Raw genomic sequence first — 20,933 nt, 5'->3', positions numbered from 1 at the left:
CTGTATTACAGATACCGCTATACGTCATGGCTTACTGCTCGGACTGGACTGGCAGAAGTCTCTAACTATCATTCATTGCTGTAGATAAGACGATATGTCCATATTTACCTATGAGGTCACTCGGGGAGGCTGCCAATGTTTAGAAAGCTGGTGTGATCCCGGGTGACGTCACGGTAAATAAGACAAGTGTGCTTAGAGGGTGACTCAAGTTATACAGCAACTGCATGCAAGCCGGTGACGTGGACCCAGAAGTCACAAAACTTTGGACCCAACCGACTAAGAACTCTGCCACATAGCCTTCTGCCACCACCGGTCTTCTTCAAAGCTGCAGCTGGTACCTGAAAGTGCCAGAGATTAAAAAATCTTCAGTCTTCCAGTACTTATCCGCTGCTGTATGTACTGCAGGAAGTGGTGTATTCTTTCCAGTCTGACACAGTGCTCTCTGCTGCCACCTCTGTCCATATCAGGAACTGACCAGAGCAGCAGCAAATCCCCATAGAAAACTACAGCTCTGGACAGTTCCTGACATGGACAGCAGAGGGCACCGTATCATACTGGACAGAATAAACCACTTCCTACAGGACATAAAGCAGCTGATAAGTACAGGAAGACTTGATATTTTTTAATAGAAGTAAATTACAAATTCTTGGCACCTTTTGATTTGAAGGGGAAAAAAATGGTATACTAGCCCTTGCAGGGGTAGAAAGATAACTGAGGTAAAGAGTCCAGAAGAGAAAAGTTCCATCATTTAGAGATCAAATACAGGGTCATCACCATTGGTCCAAATATAAAATATATATATATTTTATCTCATGTCCTATATAAAAAATTGGTGCCCTACACTTAAAGGGTTTGCCCACTTTATAATAAAATAGTTCAGTGTACAGTATTAGTAAGTGTACTCACTGTATATACTGACAGCAGCTCCCTGTACACACTGTATATACTGACAGCAGCTCCCTGTACACACTGTATATACTGACAGCAGCTCCCTGTGTACTCACTGTATATACTGACAGCAGCTCCCTGTGTACTCACTGTATATACCAACAGCAGCTTCCTGTGTACCTCACTTCCCTCCTCCAGGCTAAGCTGCCTTGCTCGTGATTCTGTCCATAAAATGGCCGACATGGAGGAGCATGTGAGGCCTGGTCACGCTCCTATTCCACAGAGCAGCGGCAGCAGATCGCTGCTATCACAGTCGTTTGTCTTTCAACATGTTGAAAGACAAACACCAGCAACGATCAGCTGACATCGTTCGTGTCGGCTGATAGTTGCCTTCTATTCCACAGGGCGACTATTGGCCTAATACAGAAGATAATTGTTCTGTGTGATAGGGCCTTAAGGGTGAGGAAGCTAACACAATTATGAGCGCAGCTCTGGAGGACAACAAACACAAAACATTTATATTAGTGCTAAGCAGAGGTATTATGTCTAATACCAGTCTCTGGACAGTCTGGTAACCCCCGAAGATCCGAGCCCAGGAATAACCTACAGCAATTGTGAACGATGAAGAAAGTGGCCCTCACCATCACACAGAAGGTCATGGAGATAAGAAGCCTCACAGAGTCCGGCAGGACTAATCTGTAGCTCTTTATTGGTGATTCCAAACTACAGCCAAAGTTCTAACCCACAAGGGGTCTTGTTCATGCATCTTGACTGAAGATGACCCATTGTTAGTCGAAACATTGCATATATTTTGGGATGCCAATAAAGATGTGAGGGTTCTTCCCAATGGATGCTGTCAGGCCTCTTTAAGGTCTCAGGATGGACCGGTGTATGGACATCTTTATGACTGTGTGTGGGACTTATTGGACGCCTGTGCCCTATGCGGTCACTTACAACATGAAGTCTTGCTCCCAGCAGGGCTGGTCTCCTCTCACCGTCACCGTCGTGCTCTTCACATTTTGGACTTTTAACGTCACATAGGTGTTGAATTTATCTATGGGAGAGAAGGAAGAGAGAAGGGGCAGCGTTACTAAACTGAAGTCAAAAGAGACTTTACACAATTCTCCTCCTACTGCAACCAGGTTACTTCAAGGGGTTATCCTCTACCACAATCCTGAGTAACCCAATGGGACCTCCAGCCCGATTTGCACTCAGACCTCTGGAAAGAGTCCATTATCCACATAAAGAATAATTAGATCCATTAAAAGGGGTACTTCCAACAACATTTTTTTTTTATTTCAACACATCTAGTTTCAGAAAGTTATATTGATTTGTAAATTACTTCTATTAAAATATCTCCATTTGTCCAGTACTTATCAGCTGCTGCATGTCCTGTAGTTAGTGGTGTATTCTTTCCAGTCTGACACAGTGCTCTCTGCTGCCACCTCTGTCCATGTCAGGAACTGTCCAGAGCAGCAGCAGATCCCCATAGAAAACCTCTCCTGCTCTGGACAGTTCCTGATATGGACAGAGGTGGCAGCAAAGAGCACTGTGTCAGATTGGAAAGAATACAGCACTTCCTGCAGGATATACAGCAGCTGATAATAATAATGATAATAATAATAATAATAATAATAATAATAATAATAATAATAATAATAATAATAATAATAATAATAATATATTAGAAATATTTATTTGTTTAGTGCCAACAGATTCCGCAGCGCTTGTATGGGAAAACGTGAGATTTTTAAATAGAAGTAAATTACAAATCTATATAACTTTCTGAAACCAGTTGATTTAAAAGAAATATATTTTAGCCGGAGTACCCCTTTAAGATCAATAATCACTGTCCTAAATCGACAATCCTTTTGGCTGCTGTAGACAAGGATCCCCGAGAATCCAGGATTCTGAATCGCACTCCATCATCCCTCTCTGTGTAGTAGGTAAAGGCCTTCGGCTCCGTTCACAGCCCACTACCTGTAAATGAGTGCGGGGAGGAACGTGGCTGTCACGCTCAGCGTTTCACACTTTCCCTGCATGTATAATTGAATACCCTGCGAGAATTGATTTATGGCCGACAAGCAGCCTGACGGTTATTGCCGGGTGTGGAAAGTGATTGCTTAGTGACATCTGGCAGAAACATCAGCCAGCCATGTCTTGTGTGCAGCACTGCCAGCCTTCACGTGACCCAGCACAGACTTCCTATACAGCGGAGGCACAGGTCAGGGGGAAGGCGCCATGCCAGGGTCCTGGATTAGGGCGTGCACCTTTCCCATTGAAGCATTATACACTAGAAAGACCCTCTCCTGCACAGGCAACAACAATGATACACATACAATTTCCCACGTAAAGGTCTATGGGCGCTGTGTAACACCTTAGAAGGATGCAAGCTGTATGGTTTTGGGGGGGGGGGGGTTAGGGGGCTGCATTTTCCCTTGTGGATGACACCACTCATATAGGTAAGGCAATGCTCCCTGGAGGAAAAAAAAGTACAGTGGTATCTTGGTTTAAGAGTAACTTGGTTTAAGAGCGTTTTGGTTTAAGAGCTCATAGTTTTTCAAAATTGTGACTTGGTTTAAGAGCATTGCTTTGGTTTAAGAGCTCCCTGTACTGGGTGGGAGGGCGGGTGGGGGAGGGGCATGGCCAGCACAGCGTGGTCTACAGCCCTGTACTCTGACCCAGGAAGTCTCCCTCACCTTCCAAATCATAGCAGATCCACTTCAGGCTGGGGCTTACATCAGGGGACAGGACTATGGAGGTAATCTCTCCATAGCTGTAACCCCCCTCTCCCCAGACAGAGAGTGCTGCATGTATGGGCCCCTATATGCCCTGCTCATTCCTTCATACTCCCTGCAGTCTCTGTCAGTCCTGATTGGTCAATGCTGAACACACCCCCTTCCATATTGCTGTCATGTGACCACACAGACCTCTGACAGCAGCCCTGCTTCTCTATTCTAGCCTGTTGTACTACACTACTGCATTATGGGGATCTGCAGCTCCATCCTGTATCTACAAACTGCTGCTGTTTTATCAGGTTTATGCACTTACTATACATTATACTCCACATGCTGATCCCTATACTGTACAGTAACTTATAATATCACATATTCAGCTGTTTATAAATGTTTGTTTCATCTGTTTTACCTGTTATTCAGAATAATAAATCATTATTTTTGGGGTGTGGAACCAATTGTCTGCATTTCAATAATTTCTTATAAGAATATTTGCTTTGGTTTAAGAGTATATTTGGATTACAAGCACAGTCCCGGATCAAGTTATGCACGTAATCCAAGGCACCAGTGTATTCAGATCAGCTCTCCTACAGAAGGTAAACCATTAGCGCTCTACTGCCACCTGCTGGAGGTAGCTTCTTTGTAAGTGCTTAAAGGGAATGTGTGACCTAAACATTTTCTTTTACTGAAAAGAGTCTCATACTAAAACTTGTTCTCTTATTCTAATCTGTTTCTATTTTCTGACTGTAATTTGTTTTATTTTTATAGTGACATGCTTTACAGCAAGCCTCATGGAGATGAATGTGAAACATTACTGAGACCTGTGAAGAGGTCTTTCCACAGGGAGCTGCTTTTGTCTCCTCTATTTGCTGATGTCACATGACGCTGCAATGCTGTACAGATCACTTTACAGCAGCCTCCTCTTATCACCACGGACACAAAAGGAAGTCTCAGCTTAGTTTTAGCCCCAGTGGTAAGAATGAGAACTGCAAGATTATTTTATACTATAGATGAACAAATGGAAAATTAGCAAAAATGTCAACAAAAACTCTTAAAAAAATTATGTTTAACATAAAAACATGATTTATACAATAAGTCATTTTCTGATGACACATTCCCTTTAAAAGTGGAGATTGGAAACAGCCTGCCCACGGGAAGCAGTGAAGGGTTTGGAGACATTGGCCTGTGGAAAGCCGTGCAAGTGGGTCCCCAGTGGGATGGACTCTCTGTGGGAGTCACCAGGATACAAGAACAACAGAGACTCCACGTCCTTAGAAAACACTGGAATCATAGTTGATGTAAAGTCTGTGAGGGGAACTTTATCAAACATGGTGTAAAGTGAAACTGGCTCAGTTACCCCTAACAACCAATCAGATTCCACCTTTCATTCCTCACAGACTCTTTGGAAAATGAAAGATGGAATCTGATTGGTTGCTAGGGGCAACTGAGCCAGTTTCACTTTACACCATGTTTGATAAATCTCCCTCTATGTCTTTATTTTGTTATTGCTGAGTATAAAGAACATAACTTGGTTCTGGGTTGGAATAACCCCCTACCATAACATAGCAGAGTCGGAATGGCTGCTTCACCAATAAGGCCTACAGGGCTGTTTTTGTGACATGGAGAGATGGCTTACAGTGCCCTGTGTGGGGCGCCACTGAGTGTATAGTCAGCCTGGGAATAGTCAGTGATTGGAGGTCTGCTGGGGGTGTATGGGGAACCTGTAGGGGTGAGTGGTGGTGGGCCGAAAACAAGGGGAGGTTGTAACGGCTGAGGAGACTCAATGAACAGCTTAAAGGGGTTATGCGGCTATGGAGAACATTAGCTATATGGCTGCAAGTATGTAAAAAGAAAAAAAAAACAATAAAAACACTAAACGTACCTCTCCGCGCTCCCTTGGTGTTTACCTCATGGGTTTCCAATGTCACCCTGGAGACGATCCTGTCTCCACTTTCAAGATGGCCACGTCTCAAGGGTGACAGCCCGCCCAGCCCATCACTAACCCCTTTAAGTGAAGTGTGGCTCCCCAGGACGTCTGTAGTGTGGCCTACCTAGGGATTGAGGCCCTAATATAGGTCTTATTAGTCAAACCCAAAGGACCAGACAGGACCCTATTAGACGGAAAGATTATTGCTTGAAAAATCGTTATATCATTATACCCCCCAAACACACACACACACACTGACCTGCTCACTGTCGGTGCATGTAATAGTGGAGTGAGTGGGGAACGAGGAGCAGGCGAGTGCTGATCTGACAGGTCGGCGCTCACTTGCTCCTCACCATCAGCCCGTGTAATAGGGACTTAAGTGTCAAGAAGTTGTTGCCATACCTCAGAATGCACACCTCCTCCCTTCCCCATCACTTCCTACCTTGACGGATTGAGGTACACGGTTCAGATGTAAAAGCCAAGCAGGGAGGGTGGGGGAGGGAGGAGGCGTGCATGATGCCGCTCAGTTTTGGCCTCAATGACACTTGAGCTTGAAAGGAAAATGCAATTTTATAACTATGTAAACAGCCATCAGCTAAGCGGCTATGATTGGTTATATATCCTATGTGTGCAGCTCTGGGCAGGATATACAGCTGACAGATAGAGACTGTAAGGGCTGGCGGGATCACGTCCATCGTACTACAAGTCATGCATGTGACAAGTGCTCAGAGAAAACCGAATACATAGACAGATGACAGGACGATAAGCCCTGTTCTGTCAGGATCTCATCATGGACCAATGGCCGCTGAAGAGTTAACAGCCATGAGGTCTCAGGATAAGGCTGAGGATTACAGGACTGGGAGGAGGACACTGGTGAAGAGCTTCTTATCCGGAGCATGCCGGCTCAGCCTCCAGTCTGTGGCAGCGGATATCACCCATCCTAAAGACTCTCCTGACTCCTATTGTGTAAGACGCGGAACAGTCAGCCCCATCCTACACTGCGGCATCACCAGACATCAGGCCTCCCCCATCCTACCCCACTGAGATATCACCAGACATCAGGCCTCCCCCATCCTACCCCACTGAGGTATCACCAGACATCAGGCCTCCCCCATCCTACACTGCGGCATCACCAGACATCAGGCCTCCCCCATCCTACCCTGAGGCATCACCAGACATCAGGCCTCCCCCATCCTACCCTGAGGTATCACCAGACATCAGGCCTCCCCCATCCTACCCTGAGGTATCACCAGACATCAGGCCTCCCCCATCCTACCCTGAGGTATCACCAGACATCAGGCCTCCCCCATCCTACCCTGAGGTATCACCAGACATCAGGCCTCCCCCATCCTACCCTGAGGTATCACCAGACATCAGGCCTCCCCCATCCTACCCTGAGGTATCACCAGACATCAGGCCTCCCCCATCCTACCCCACTGACAGATCCTCTTAATGGAAATGGTCTGCTCCTGAATAATGGAAACCAACCATCACTCTGCTCTAAAAGCAGTATACAGCTATACCATACATTTGTATATATGTTACACTGTATCTTTATACATCTACATTATAACTAAGTGTAATATATATATATATATATATATATATATATATATATATACACAGTGGTACCTTGGTTTAAGAGTAACTTGGTTTAAGAGCGTTTTGGTTTAAGAGCTCACAGTTTTTAAAAATTGTCACTTGGTTTAAGAGCATTGCTTTGGTTTAAGAACTCCCTGTACTGGGGGGAGCGTGAGTGGTAGAGGGGCATGGTCTGCATAGTGTGGTCTACAGCCCTGTACTCTGACCCAGGAAGTCTCCATCACCTTCCAAATCATAGCAGATCCACTTCAGGCTGGGGCTTATATCAGGGGACAGGACTGTGGGGGGGTAATGTCTGCATAGCTTTAACCCCTCTCTCCCCGGACAGAGAGTGCTGCATGTATGTGCCCACATCTGCCCTGCTCATTCCTTCATGCTCCCTGCAGGATCTGTCCGCCCTTGTGTTTCCCATCCTCTTCATTACTGTACAGTAACTTATAATATCACATATTCTGCTGTTTCTGAATGTTCATTTCATTTGTTTTACATGTTATTCAGAATAATAAATCATTATTTTTTGGGGTGTGGAACCAATTGTCTGCATTTCTATGATTTATTATGGGACAAATATTATTTGGTTTAAGAGTGCATTTGGATTACAAGCACGGCCCCGGAAAGAATTATGCTCGTAATCCAGGGCACCACTGTATGTATGTATGTATATATATATATATATATATATATATATATATATATATATATATAAATAAACAGCAGCCAGACCACTGCTTTTAGAGCAGAGTGGTGGTTGGTAAACTAAACAATGAGCTGTAAACAATAGGAGCTAAAGAATAACTATATTCGTTGCGATGAGACTACCCCTTTAAGACTCTTTTTACACTGGAATCATGGTTTCCAAGCCAAGTATTACTTGGGCTAAATTTAGACTGGACAATCCACAAATATCACCCGGTTTATCACAGCGGTTCAGGCTGGTTGACCTGTAGACTATCTAGTCTAAGTTTAGACCAACTTTTAACTGTCTTAGGCCCTATTAGCGAAGTGATAATCTGCTGGATCGGTCTGATTCTATAGATTATTGCTCAGCGTAATAAAGACATCGATCAGCCGAAGGAACAACTGGCTGATCTTTGTCTTTAAACATGTTTAAAAATCATCCCTCAGCCATGCATCCCTATTACACATAGCTGTGTGCGGCTGAATAATGTGTAAAATAAGAAACTTCATACTTACCTCTCTAGGCTCCCTCGGGTCCTTCTACCTTTTCACCGGAGCAGCCGCCGCTGGCACTGCTGATGCAGTCTCTGAAGTGACAGGCACCAATCACTGACCAGTGATTGGCTGAGCGGCCTGTCACTTCAGAGATGCCAATGGCTGCTGCGGTGAGAAGGTAGAAGGACACTGGGGAGCGTAGAGAGGTAAGTAATACCTTTATTATTTTCTACATACAGCAAGGACTGCACGGACACCACTAACTACTGACCATCTTCACAATCATCGATCCATGTAATTAGCTCGGTAAGCGAGCATCGATCTAACAGAATGGCGCTCACTTATGTTAAATGATGGGCTGTGTAATACAGCTCTTACTGTAGGTCAAGATGTTACAACACACTTATGGGTGTGTAAATGCCACACAAACCTCGCCTACTTTTCATAGCCCTGCCCCCTTGTCAATCAAGGCGCAAAATGTACCTAAACATGTCTAAAACCTATAAAAGGACATGGTGAAAGTCGGGATAAATAATCTTCATAATGCACAATCTGTGACTGCACACAAAAGGAGAATGTAGGGCCTTAAGCAACAAGGATGCTATATGAGGGGGTGACACTCAATGTCTAAACGGACAATCTGTGACTGCAGGCGGCATACAGAGTGTCACTGATGTGCCCCTGCTATCATGCATTATTAAAAGGGATATTCCTCTCAAACATAACTTTTGATATGTTACTGCCCATGGTGAGACTAACAATTCCTTCCATACTTGTTATTATGTATTCAGTCTCCATCCCCCAGTTCTCAGCTGCTGCTTTTTGCTGAAAACAAAATCTGTGTGTGAGCTTTTCTCTCTGTCTCCCCCTCCTCCCCCCTCCCTTCTGAGACAGCCGATGTAAAAAAAAAAAAAAAAAAAAAAAAAAAAAAAAAAGTCCCTGGCAGGCTTTATCTGCAACATTGTAGCTTCTTTGTAATGCTGGGAGGGATAATATGAGGTCAAGTTGCTGATGAACTCGCTGTGATTAATCTCTTGGCTTTACAAAGAAGCTACAATGTTGCAGATAAAGCCTGCCAGGGACTCCTTTATATCAGCTGTCTCAGAAGGGGGGGGGGGGGGGAGACGTAGAGAAAAGCTCAACAACAGATTTTTGTGTCTTCAGTAGAAAGCAGCAGCTCAGAACTGGGGGAAGGAGACTGAATAGATAAGAACAAAGTATGGAAGGAATTGTTAGGGCAGCAACATATCAAAAGTTATGTTTGAGTGGAGTACCCCTTCAAGTGTGGCTTATAATACCCAAGGTTTTTAAACTGGGGGAGAGACCACTGGTGGGGCAATTATATAGGTAACCCCAGGGTTGGGTTTAGTAGTACTTTGTTTTTTATTTACAGCAAAGTATTGGGGGCTCCCGGATGTCCTGCTTCCCCTCCATATACAGTGAACAGTGATCAGTTTTTACCCTGGGATCGGTCTCAAAGAAAAAAAAAAGTTGTAGTATTTAACACTTGGCAGTCAAAGGTTAGAGGTCAGGGCTAGTTTGTGCTGCTAGAAATGTATATGGGTTTCTTTCATTTACACACTGCTGTTACGTGTTCACAAGCTGTTATTCTTCAGTCTTAGCAGTTGTATGTAACATGATCAATGCTTAAAGGGGTTGTCCAGGCTTACAGAAGCATGTCTGCCCCCTCATCTAAAAACAGCATCTGTCCATTTAAGTAACTGCAGGTGAATTGTAATACCACACACAACCTGAGGACAGGGGTGGCGTTTATTGTGAAAAAAAAAAAGTAGTTCCAGAAATTTGTAATTTACTTCTATTGAAAAATTTCAAGTCTTCCAGTACTTATTGGCTGCTGTATGTCTTGCAGGAAGTGGTGTATTCGTTCCAGTCTGGAGAGCAGGAGAGGTTTTCTATGGGGATTTGCTACTGCTCTGGACAGTAGTTCCTGACATGGACAGAGGTGGCAGCAGAGAGCACTGTGTCAGACTGGAGAGAATACACCACTTCCTGTAGGACATACAGGAGCTGATAAGTATTGGAAGACTTAAGATTTTTTAATAGAAGTAAATCTTTGATACTTGCAGTTGATTTAAAACAAAAAAAAATAGGTGAACAACTTAAAATAAGTATTCATGTGAACAAAATGGATAGACATATTGATGAATAATTTTTTTTACTATGTTTATGTTGTCTTTTTATCTACTCCTAATGCAAACTGTCTAGTGTGTTCATTGTAACAAATTGCCTGTTCCTCCTGTACACTCTAGCTGGGATATCAGCCAGTTCTTCATCCCACTATACGGCAGACCTCTGTGGAAGTATAGGGAGGGATTATAGTCAAGAAGCTGTAATAGGAGGGTGATAGAGTTGGCTGAATTCCCGTTTGGACTAAATAGCAGGAACAGGATGTACACTCGACCAGACGACAAAATAGACAAGTAAAGAATTTTTTTAATGTTACAAATACACTATGAATTGATAACTGTGACCCCTAGAAGCAATAACATTACATATGACACAGACAGAAGAAGTCTCTTACCGGGCGGACCCTGGAGTTTGGCCTTTTTGACTGCAAAAAAAAAAAAAGAAAAATTTAAATTAGTACAGAACATGTAAGAACACATAGGCAGGGAAGAGGTGTGCGTTATACCTGTGGGTTAGTGAACACATAATATATACAGTGCACGCTCACCTGAGCAAGTCGGACTACAGAATGAGCATGCATATATCAAAGGGACTGCCTCTCGCATCCCAACCTCTTGCATAGGAACTTTGATAGACAATAGGAACCAGTGTTGAGGAAGACTGTGGATCTGAATGGGGTGAATGGACCTTAGGCAGTGTAGAGAAAGACACCGGACACAGGACCGATAATATCCAATGTTTTTCTTTTATTATAGATTCTGCGTGTTTCGAGGGAGACACTGCTCTCTTCATCAGACATGTCCGATGAAAGCAGTTATCCCTCGAAACACGCAGCATCTGTAATAAAAGAAACATTGGATATTATCAATCCATGTCCAGTTTCTTCCTCTACATTGCCCGAGGTCCATTCACCGAACCAGAGAGATTCACGCCATTCAGATCCACCATCTTTCTCAACGCCGGCACGTAACAGCTTAGGACATGGACACGTAATAACCTGATGAATAAGAAAAGCACAACCTAGTGTCGCCTTCTGTATGTTCTAAGAATATATCATACAACTTATTCTGGAATCACCATGACCAAACAACCGGACAGACTAGAATATCGGACTGTCATACTAGTCAGCTAGACACAACAATCAGCCTGGATTACAGGGGAGATCGGAGCTATTGAGGCTTTTGACAGAGGATTTACTAAAATGTTATAGGCAGCAGTGCACAGGGCTAGGTCAGATAGGCGGTCAGCCACATGGGGCACCTGCACAGGCTGCTTTCAGGTCTGGCCTACGTTTCCAAAAAAAAAATAGTTGGAAATCCCCATAGAAAACCCCTTCCTGCTCTGGACAGTTCCTGACATGGACAGAGGTGGCAGCAGAGAGCACTGTGTCAGACTGGAAAGAATACACCACTTCCTGTAGGACATACAGCAGCTGATAAGTACTGGAAGACTGGAAATTTAAATAGAAGTAAAATTACAAATCTGTATAACTTCAAAAAAACATTTATTTTTCTCCATAGTACCCCTTTAAAAAGCAGGGAGGTGAAGCTGTTCCATGCTGTCACCAAAGAGCTTGGCAGGTTCTCAGCACTGGGACAAGTTACTGTCAGGGAGGCGGAGTATTATGGCGGTGCTTCTCCAGCCTGAAATGGCTGACAGCAGGGAGTAATAGACTGCATTCATCTTTCCTATATTCTGTCTCTCCCAAACAGTTCTGTCTATTGGATAGGGCAAACACAGCATCATGTTATAGGATTACATCAGCTCACTGTAAATTCATTCCCGGGGTTTAGGGCAGCAAAGGGGGGGGGGTGCATTCCTGGTGGTCTAGGGCAGAAAAGGGGAAGATGCATTCCTGGTGGTCTAGGGCAGAAAAGGGGAAGATGCATTCCTGGTGGTCTAGAGCAGAAAAGGTGGGTGCATTTCTGGTGGTCTAGAGCAGAAAAAGGGGTGAAATGCATTCCTGATGGTCTAGGGCAGAAAAGGGGGGAAATGCATTCCTGGTGGTCTAGAGCAGAAAAAGGGGGGAAATGCATTCCTGGTGGTCTAGAGCAGAAAAAGGGGGGGGGGGGGGGGGAATGCATTCCTGGTGGTCTAGAGCAGAAAAAGAGGGGAAATGCATTCCTGGTGGTCTAGGGCAGAAAAAGGGAGGAAATGCATTCCTGGTGGTCTAGGGCAGAAAAAGGGGGGAAATGCATTCCTGGTGGTCTAGGGCAGAAAAAGGGAGGAAATGCATTCCTGGTGGTCTAGGGCAGGACAGGGGGTTAAATGGCCATATCTCTAGCGGTTCAGGGCAGCAAAGGGAAATAAACTGCCTGCATCCCTGCCCTGATGGTCTAGGACAGAAAGGGGGGGGGGGAGTAAGGGCCCTATTCCACCAGACGTTTATCGTTCGCATAATCGTTAACGATAAACGATCCAAACGACAACTATTACGAAAGACCTGAAATCGTTCGCCCATTTACATGGAAAGATAATCATTACCTATGATCGTTTTTGCGGTCGTCTTGTCGTCGCTATTGCGAACGACCGAACGATGTCTTATTCAATAAGAACGATTTGTGAACGAGCAACGATAAAAATAGATCCAGGTCTTAAACGATCAACGATTTCTCGTTCGGTCGTTAGTCGTTAACTGCTATTCAAACGAACGATTATCGTTTAGATTCGAACGATTTAACGATAATCTGAACGATAATCGTCCGGTGGAATAGGGCCCTAAGTCTGGATCACTTGTACTCTAGGGAACAAAAGGGGTTATAGGAATCTGTCATGACTGTCTATCTGACCCAGGAGTCATCAGGGCGGTCCCTGGCAGCTTCCCTCCAAGTAAAAAAAAAAAAAAAAAAAAAAAAAAAAAAAAACTTTATTTCATTCACCACAACAAAATCCATCATATATAACTCATAAAGAACATAAAAGCAACCGGACAGGGGTGGCGCTGTTTGCTGTTTTTGCAATCCTGGATGTTCCTTTTCAAAGCCTGTATCCCTCCCGTCATGTGTGCTTTATACGTCAGAACGGTCAGTCAGTGATAGATGGGGCGGCCGGCTATCAGTCCTTTATATCAGAGAAGATTACAAAATAATAACAAGAAAATCTTTCCTGTCTGACGGTTCCGGCGCATTTCGCGGCCGTGTCTCCAGCTGTCACACACACAGTAAACTGGCACGAAGTACGGCAAGTATCTAATTGTTCCGAGATCGGAATCAACGTGTGACGCCGGTGCAACGTAAAATGTGTCAACAATTCCACGTAAGGTTTAACATGGGCGAGAGGCCAACGTCAGCGGCTGGTGACAGCGAGAGGGGCCATGTCTGCTCCGGGGATCATGGGGGCACCTGAGACAAGCCCGGGCACATGAGTGTGACTACTTACACAGCCCACAAGCATCACTGTGTGACGCTATGGCATATCGCTAGCATATCTCACCTCTGTGTAACCCCTAGGAACCAGTCTTCTTAAAGGAGTAGTTCACTAGAAAAAAAATCTTTCAAATCAACTAGTATCAGAAAGTGCAAGAGATTTATCATTTACATCTATTAAAAAATCTTGCCTTCCAGTACTTATCAGCTGCTGTATGTCCTGCAGGAAGTGGTGTATTCTCTCCAGTCTGACACAGATCTCTCTGCTGCCACCTCTGTCCATGTCAGGAACTGTACAGAGCAGCAGAGGTTTTCTATGAAGATTGGCTACTGCTTTGGACACAGGTGGCAGCAGAGAGCACACCACTTCCTGCAGGACATACAGAAGCTGATAAGTACTGGAGATTTTTCAATATAAGTAAATTACAAATCTCCAGCACCAGTTGATTTGAAAAAAAAAAAAAGGAAAAAATGTTGTTCAACCCCTTTAACCGTTTCTTTACTGTAGCTTCAGTTTCTTGCATAGATGCTTGCCCACTGATCGTCAGAGCCAGGAGAAGCACTCGGCTGAGCGCTTCTCTCCTCAGTTTGCCGTGGATGGTCTTTCCGCATGCTCCACAGACTCACAATAGAGACCGAGTTCTGCAGCAAGACAGAAGAAGCAGCAAGATGGGCAGTGAAGCGCTTAGCTAAATGCATCTCCCTGCTCTAAGGGTCCATTTACACAGAAAGATTATCTGACAGATTATCTGCAAAAGATCTGAAGCCAAAGCCAGGAATGGATTTGAAAAGAGGAGAAATCTCAGTCTTTCCTTTATGACCTGATCTCTGTTTATAGTCTGTTTCTGGCTTTGGCTTCAAATCTTTGGCAGATAATCTTTCTGTGTAAATGGACCCTAAGTGTTCTCTTACACGAAACGATTTCTTGGCTGCAGGTAGAATCTCCACGCTGTCGGTTACCAGATCACACAAGCAGTGCATACTTACCTTCTATACTGCTTTGATCCGGCATTCCACTCTCCGGCCGCTCCTGCATCTTTAGGCTGCGCAGCCTCCTCTGGCTGTCAATCATTCTGGAGTAGGCGGTGGCCTGAGGATACATCAGTGGCCGGAGAGTAGGTGGAGCTGGAGAGCAGCATGCCGGATCACAGAGCGGTGTGGATGGTAAGTATGCACTGCTTGTGAGATCTGGAATCTGACTGTCAGTCTCCCCTTTGCCATCAGCCGCACATCTGCTGTTTACACAGTGATGTGCAGCCAATAGCGATAAACGTTACCGCAGTCTAAAAGATATGATCAGCCAACGATCAGTGGTTTTCTCGCTCCTTGGCCGTTCACCGACACTTTTACATGGGGCAATTATCTGCTGAAGGAGCATTTTTCTAGCAACAGTCCTGGTCAATAATAGTTTCATGTAAGAGTCCCTTAAAGGGGTACTCACTGGAGTACTCAAACAATCAGTGGGGGTCTGAGCGTTTGAACCCCAACCAATAAACGTTTTTGACAGGTATCTAGGACATGATGAGAGTTGTAGTTTTGCCACAGGTTGGGATAACGTGATGGAGGTCCTACCTGCTGACGGGTTCCCTTTCCTTCATCAGGATCCTCAGTGGCTGACAGGGTCTGTAATCTCTACATCTCTAGGACAACAATATAGGAATGGCGCACGTGACCCCACACAAGGAAGCTGCAGACGTATAGAGGTATATACAGGGGAGACAGCCAGGACCGCACACAATAGCGCATTGTCTACCGTTTCCTCAATAAAAGTATCATTACCTTCAGAGCTGACAAGGAAGAGATTATACACAATCACAGGGCAAACAGAGCCTCTTCCCAGTACGGACTGAAACTTCTCATAACAATAACCCTGAATGAGAGCTCCTTGTGAGACGTGTGACCCGAGGACACCACCCCTGCTGCACAGCAGCACATGACTCAGCAGGGCCCACACACATCCATGGGCTGCTTACGGTTATACGCTTCCATAGTGCAAGCCAAAGCTTGGGAATTGTAGTTCTGAAACAAAAACACCAGGGGACCAGGAATGCTCAATCAGCACTTAAGGGGTACTCCAGATATATTTTAAAGTGTCATTCTCGTTTTTTTTGTTTGTTTGTTTTTTTGCAGGAATCAATAGTCCAGGCGATTTTAAGAAACGTTGTAATTGGGTTTATTAGGCAAATCCGCCATTATCTGCATTCAAAAAGCCTTTCCCCAGCCCCCCCCCCCCCCCTCTCTCATTCACTGCTCATAATCAGGAAATCTCTACTCTTTTACATCAGTCCGGCCCTGTGTAACCTATGGAGAGAGGAGAGGGGAGATTAGTTGCCAGCTGAGAACAGAGAACAAAAGGGATTACACAGCAGGATCTGTGTGTCAGAGAGGTCAGTGCTGACTTCAGAGGAGATAGCCCGGTGATGTAGCTGTAAATTAACTCTTTGTTGTCCTGTTTTGGTGCCTCATCTCCCTCCACCCCTCATGAAGACAGGGGGGAGAGCTTCAAACTGCTTTTTCATGATAAAAATACATTTTTCGGCTAAAAAAAGAAAATTACAAAGTTTCTTAAAATCGACTGTACTATTGATTTCTGCAAAAAAAAAAAAAAATTAAACAACAGCGATACTTTAATATATATCGCGATACTTTTTTTCTTCAAATCAACAGATGCCAGAAAGTAATATAAATTTACTTTTATTTAAAAATGACACAGTGCTCTCTGCTGCCACCTCTGTCCATGTCAGGAACTGTCCAGAGCAGGAGAGGTTTTCTATGGGGATTTACTGCTGCTCTGGACAGTTCCTGACATGGACAGAGGTGGCAGCAGAGAGCACTGTGTCAGACTGGAAAAAATACACCACTTCCTGCAGGACATACAGCAGCTGATAAGTACTGGAAGATTTTATATTTTTAAATAGAAGTAAATTACAAATCTGTATAACTTTCTGAAACCAGCTGATTTAAAAAGAAGATTTTTGTAGGAATAGTCCTTTAAATAAAAGTAAATTACGAATCAATATTTATGGTACCAGACAAATATGTCAGTTCCCCTTTAAGCACCTACATTTTCAGAAAAGGTGGGGCTCCCAAAGGCTGTCCGGGAATGAGGGGAGTTGTAGTTTTAGAACAGCTAAAGAGATCACCTTAAATAATGGAAAAACCTCTCTATTAAATCTATTGCTCCCTGTTATCAGCCATGTCAGTCTCTCAGTGAGACAAGGGAGAGGAATGACAGGGGCTTCCTGCCCCTAGGATCACTACCTTTAGCTGCACTCCTATACAAGTGAATGGGGATGAGGCAGGTCTGGTGATTAGTAGTGGTGGCATCACGTCCCTCACCTGTGGCTGGGATTATATATCCACAGTCATAGGGGGAGATTTATCAAACATGGTGTAAAGTGAAACTGGCTCAGTCGCCCCTAGCAACCAATCAGATTCCACCTTTCATTTTCCAGAGAGTCTGTGAGAAATGAAAGGTGGAATCTGATTGGTTGCTAGGGGCAACTGAGCCAGTTTCACTTTACACCATGTTTGATAAATCTCCCCCATAGTCTCTCCCTGATCTCTGGGAACGCAGTCAGCAGCTCTCTGTATCTGTATTCCTTTTAGAGTCACTGTCCCTTTAAGCTACAATAAAAGCCTGAGCTTGTCTTTGTAATATCCAAAGGCTGCACGCAGCGGGAGGGACACATCCGGATTTCCGCGCTCTTGTGGAGAGAGACCTGTCACTCACATTCAGTATAAGAGAGAGTGGTGGGCCTCAGGGAAGATGGATGTACGGTGGAGTGTTCTTAAAGGAATACTCCAGCAAAATAAATAAATAAATTATATATATATATATATATATATATATATATATATATATATATATATATTATTTTATTTTTATTTTTTTTTTAAATATATATTTGAAATCAGCTGGTGTCAGAAAGTTATATAGATTAGTAAATTACATCTATTCAAAAATCTCCAGTCTTCCAAAACTTATCAGCTGCTGTATGTCCTGCAGGAAGTGGTGTATTCTCTCCAGTCTGACACAGTGCTCTCTGCTGCCACCTCTGTCCATGTCAGGAACTGTTCAGAGCAGCAGCAAATCCCCATAGAAAACCTCTCCTGCTCTGGACAGTTCCTGCCATGGACAGAGGTGGCAGCAGGGAGCAGTGTGTCAGGAGAGAATACGCCACATTCTGCAGCAGCTGATAAGTACTGGAAGACTGGAGATTTAATAGAAGTAAATTACAAATCTGTATAACTTTCTAAAACAAGTCAATGTGAAAGGAAAGAAACATTTGGAGAACAAGCCCTTTAAGAGATGACACCAGTGCCAGGGGTGGGTGCCAATGATGGGATATTCCCATAATAATATAACATATATTTCTTTGGTGCCAGGATTTTCATAACCCTGAACTCCAGTGTGCGTCTATATTTACGGCATCTCCACAGCAATAGAGAGAATCCAGCACCTGGCTGCCGGTCGCTGTGTAAACAGCGCGAGGCTGAGCGCCATTCACAGCGGGCGCCGCTTCTCCACCGTGCCAGGAAGCGTTTTAATTAATTAGAGAAACATTTAAATCGGCGGCTTCCTCCTCGGCTCCTGCGGCCGCGTCCTGACGTCGCTGTTCATTACCTGCGCTATTGTCGCCGCACAACTCTCATTGCCACCTATCAGTCCAATTTGTTGCCCGGGAAGCAAAAAGCTTCATCTAAAGAGGAGGAATGATTGAGGATAAACGGAGGAGCGGAGCGGCAGCCTTGGGAAATACATGCCACTTAGAGGACGGCACGGCCTGCCCCCGTGTGCCCCGCGCCTCCTGCTATAAGGAACCGATTAGGAGGAAAACGTCAGATAAAGAGGGAGAAATAAAAGTAATGGAAAGAAAGAAATGTCACTTATAACAGAGTGCCCCCCCCCCCGTCCACCCACCCCAGTGTACTGAGCCCCTGTAATGCCACCTGCCCAGGAACAGGATCCACTACTTGTGCCAGCTCCTCTACCTACGCAAAAGCATAGGGGGGCAGCGCAACTGGAAGGGAAGCACCATGGCAGGATGTCTCCTCAGAAAGGGGGCACATAGACCTGGTGCCCATTGTTAAAGGAGAGGTCCAGAGAAAATTTTTATTAAAGTATTGTATTGCCCCCCCCAAAAGTTATACAAATCACCAATATACACTTATTAGTGGAAATGCTTATAAAGTTATTTTTTCCCTGCACTTACTACTGCATCAAGGCTTCACTTCCTGGATAACATGGTGATGTCACTTCCTGGATAACATGGTGATGTCACTTCCTGGATAACATGGTGATGTCACTTCCTGGATAACAGGGTGATGTCACTTCCTGGATAACAGGGTGATGTCACTTCCTGGATAACATGGGGATGTCACTTCCTGGATAACATGATGATGTCACTTCCTGGATAACATGATGATGTCACTTCCTGGATAACATGGCGATGTCACTTCCTGGATAACGTGGTGATGTCACTTCCTGGATAACGTGGTGATGTCACTTCCTGGATAACGTGGTGATGTCACTTCCTGGATAACGTGGTGATGTCACTTCCTGGATAACATGGGGATGTCAGGACCAGACTCCCAGAGCTGTGCGGGCTCTGGCTGCTGGAGAGGATGATGGCAGGGGGATGCTCAGTGTCCCTCCAGTGCCCTGTGTCCCTCAGTGTCCCTCTGCCATCATCCTCTCCAGCAGCCACAGCCCGCACAGCTCTGGGAGTCGGGTCCTGACATCACCATGTTATCCAGGAAGTGACATCACCACGTTATCCAGGAAGTGACATCACCACGTTATCCAGGAAGTGACATCACCACGTTATCCAGGAAGTGACATCACCACGTTATCCAGGAAGTGACATCACCACGTTATCCAGGAAGTGAAGCCTTGATGCAGTAGTAAGTGCCGGGAAAAAGCACTTTATGTGCATTTCCTGTAATAAGTGTATTTTGGGGATTTCTATAACATTTGGGGGGTAATACAGTACTTTATTAAAAATTTTCACCGGACTTTCACCTGGTGCCTATTGTTCCTTTATGGACAGACCCTTTATTGTTTATGTCAATCACATTTCACTACTGGGATTTACATGTAAACGTCCACAGTTTGTTTGTTTTTACACCCTTTGGGCCTAAAGTATCTCTCAGTGCCTCTATTTGTTTTTCTATGCCCTGCCTTTTTACATTTTGTTATTTTTTATTCTTAGTTGCCTTGTTTTTTTGTGATTTATGTGGCGAGACTCCCTCTAAATTATTTGTTATTATTATTATTATTTAAAATCAATAAAAATCAACTGGTGCCAGAAAATGCCAGAGATTTGTAATTTCTATATAAAAAAATAAATCTCCAGTCTTACAGTACTTATCAGCTGCTGTATGTCCTGCAGGAAGTGGTGTATTCTCTCCAGTCTGACACAGTGCTCTCTGCTGACACCTCTGTCCACCTCTCCATTACAGCCTCTTGTTGTAGCCTTTTGCGGCAACTTCTCTCAGCCATTTACTGGTGTTGCACAGATCTGACTCACAGCCAAGGCCCCGGCTTCCATCACACTGGGTTCCAAAAACACAGGCTGTCACTGCAAAAAAAGGTATAACTCCCATCATGCACTGCACGGCCTCCAACTGCATTGCTTGATGAGAGTTCTACTTTTCCATCAGCCAGAGCCACAGGTTGGGTTAGGCTGCATAGGACCATGTATATAGGTATAGGAATCCCCCCTACAGGAATGGTCACCCTGAGCCTGGCTTTATGAATGGAATTCTACAATGAGTTTAGACTGGTCCATCCAGATGGAGGAGGGAGATTTATATCCGCTGGGTGACGCCACCTATAAGCTCCGTAATGGCAGCCATGCCATCTGTTACAGAGACAGCGTCTATGGCGGGCAGGGTCCCTTCCTCCAGCTGCTCTGGTATACCCAAAGGACGATCACCCATCAGCACTGGTGGGAGAGGAGGAGGAGGAGGAGGGAGCGGAGGAAATCCACCCTAATGTCTGGGCTAAAATATTCCCATAATCTGCTGCTATTTCCGGCACCAATCTGCACCTCGCCAGGAAAGCCCTGCTCTCATCTCACCGGGAAAGCT

At 44.6% G+C, this 20,933-nt stretch overlaps 1 protein-coding gene across 4 annotated transcripts in view; it reads right to left on the bottom strand.

The window, feature by feature from the left end:
* The window catches only part of UNC13B (unc-13 homolog B), a 246,172-nt gene that overhangs the window by 200,864 nt on the left and 24,375 nt on the right, over positions 1 to 20,933 (bottom strand). For 3 of the 4 annotated variants that reach the window (XM_069963314.1, XM_069963313.1, XM_069963315.1), the window contains exons 3-4: positions 10,868 to 10,897; positions 1,843 to 1,942 (exon numbers count right to left, since the gene is read on the bottom strand). In XM_069963314.1, coding sequence (XP_069819415.1) covers positions 1,843 to 1,942; positions 10,868 to 10,897 — 130 coding nt within the window. Of the gene's footprint in view, positions 1 to 1,842; positions 1,943 to 10,867; positions 10,898 to 17,177; positions 17,228 to 20,933 lie in introns of those variants that run through there. The other variant, XM_069963316.1, reaches the window with a different exon arrangement.

Source organism: Dendropsophus ebraccatus, chromosome 3, assembly GCF_027789765.1.
Source record: "Dendropsophus ebraccatus isolate aDenEbr1 chromosome 3, aDenEbr1.pat, whole genome shotgun sequence".
Taxonomy (NCBI): domain Eukaryota; kingdom Metazoa; phylum Chordata; class Amphibia; order Anura; family Hylidae; genus Dendropsophus; species Dendropsophus ebraccatus.
The sequence above is the reverse complement of the archived record's forward strand: the minus strand, read 5'-3'. Positions and strand labels throughout refer to the sequence as shown.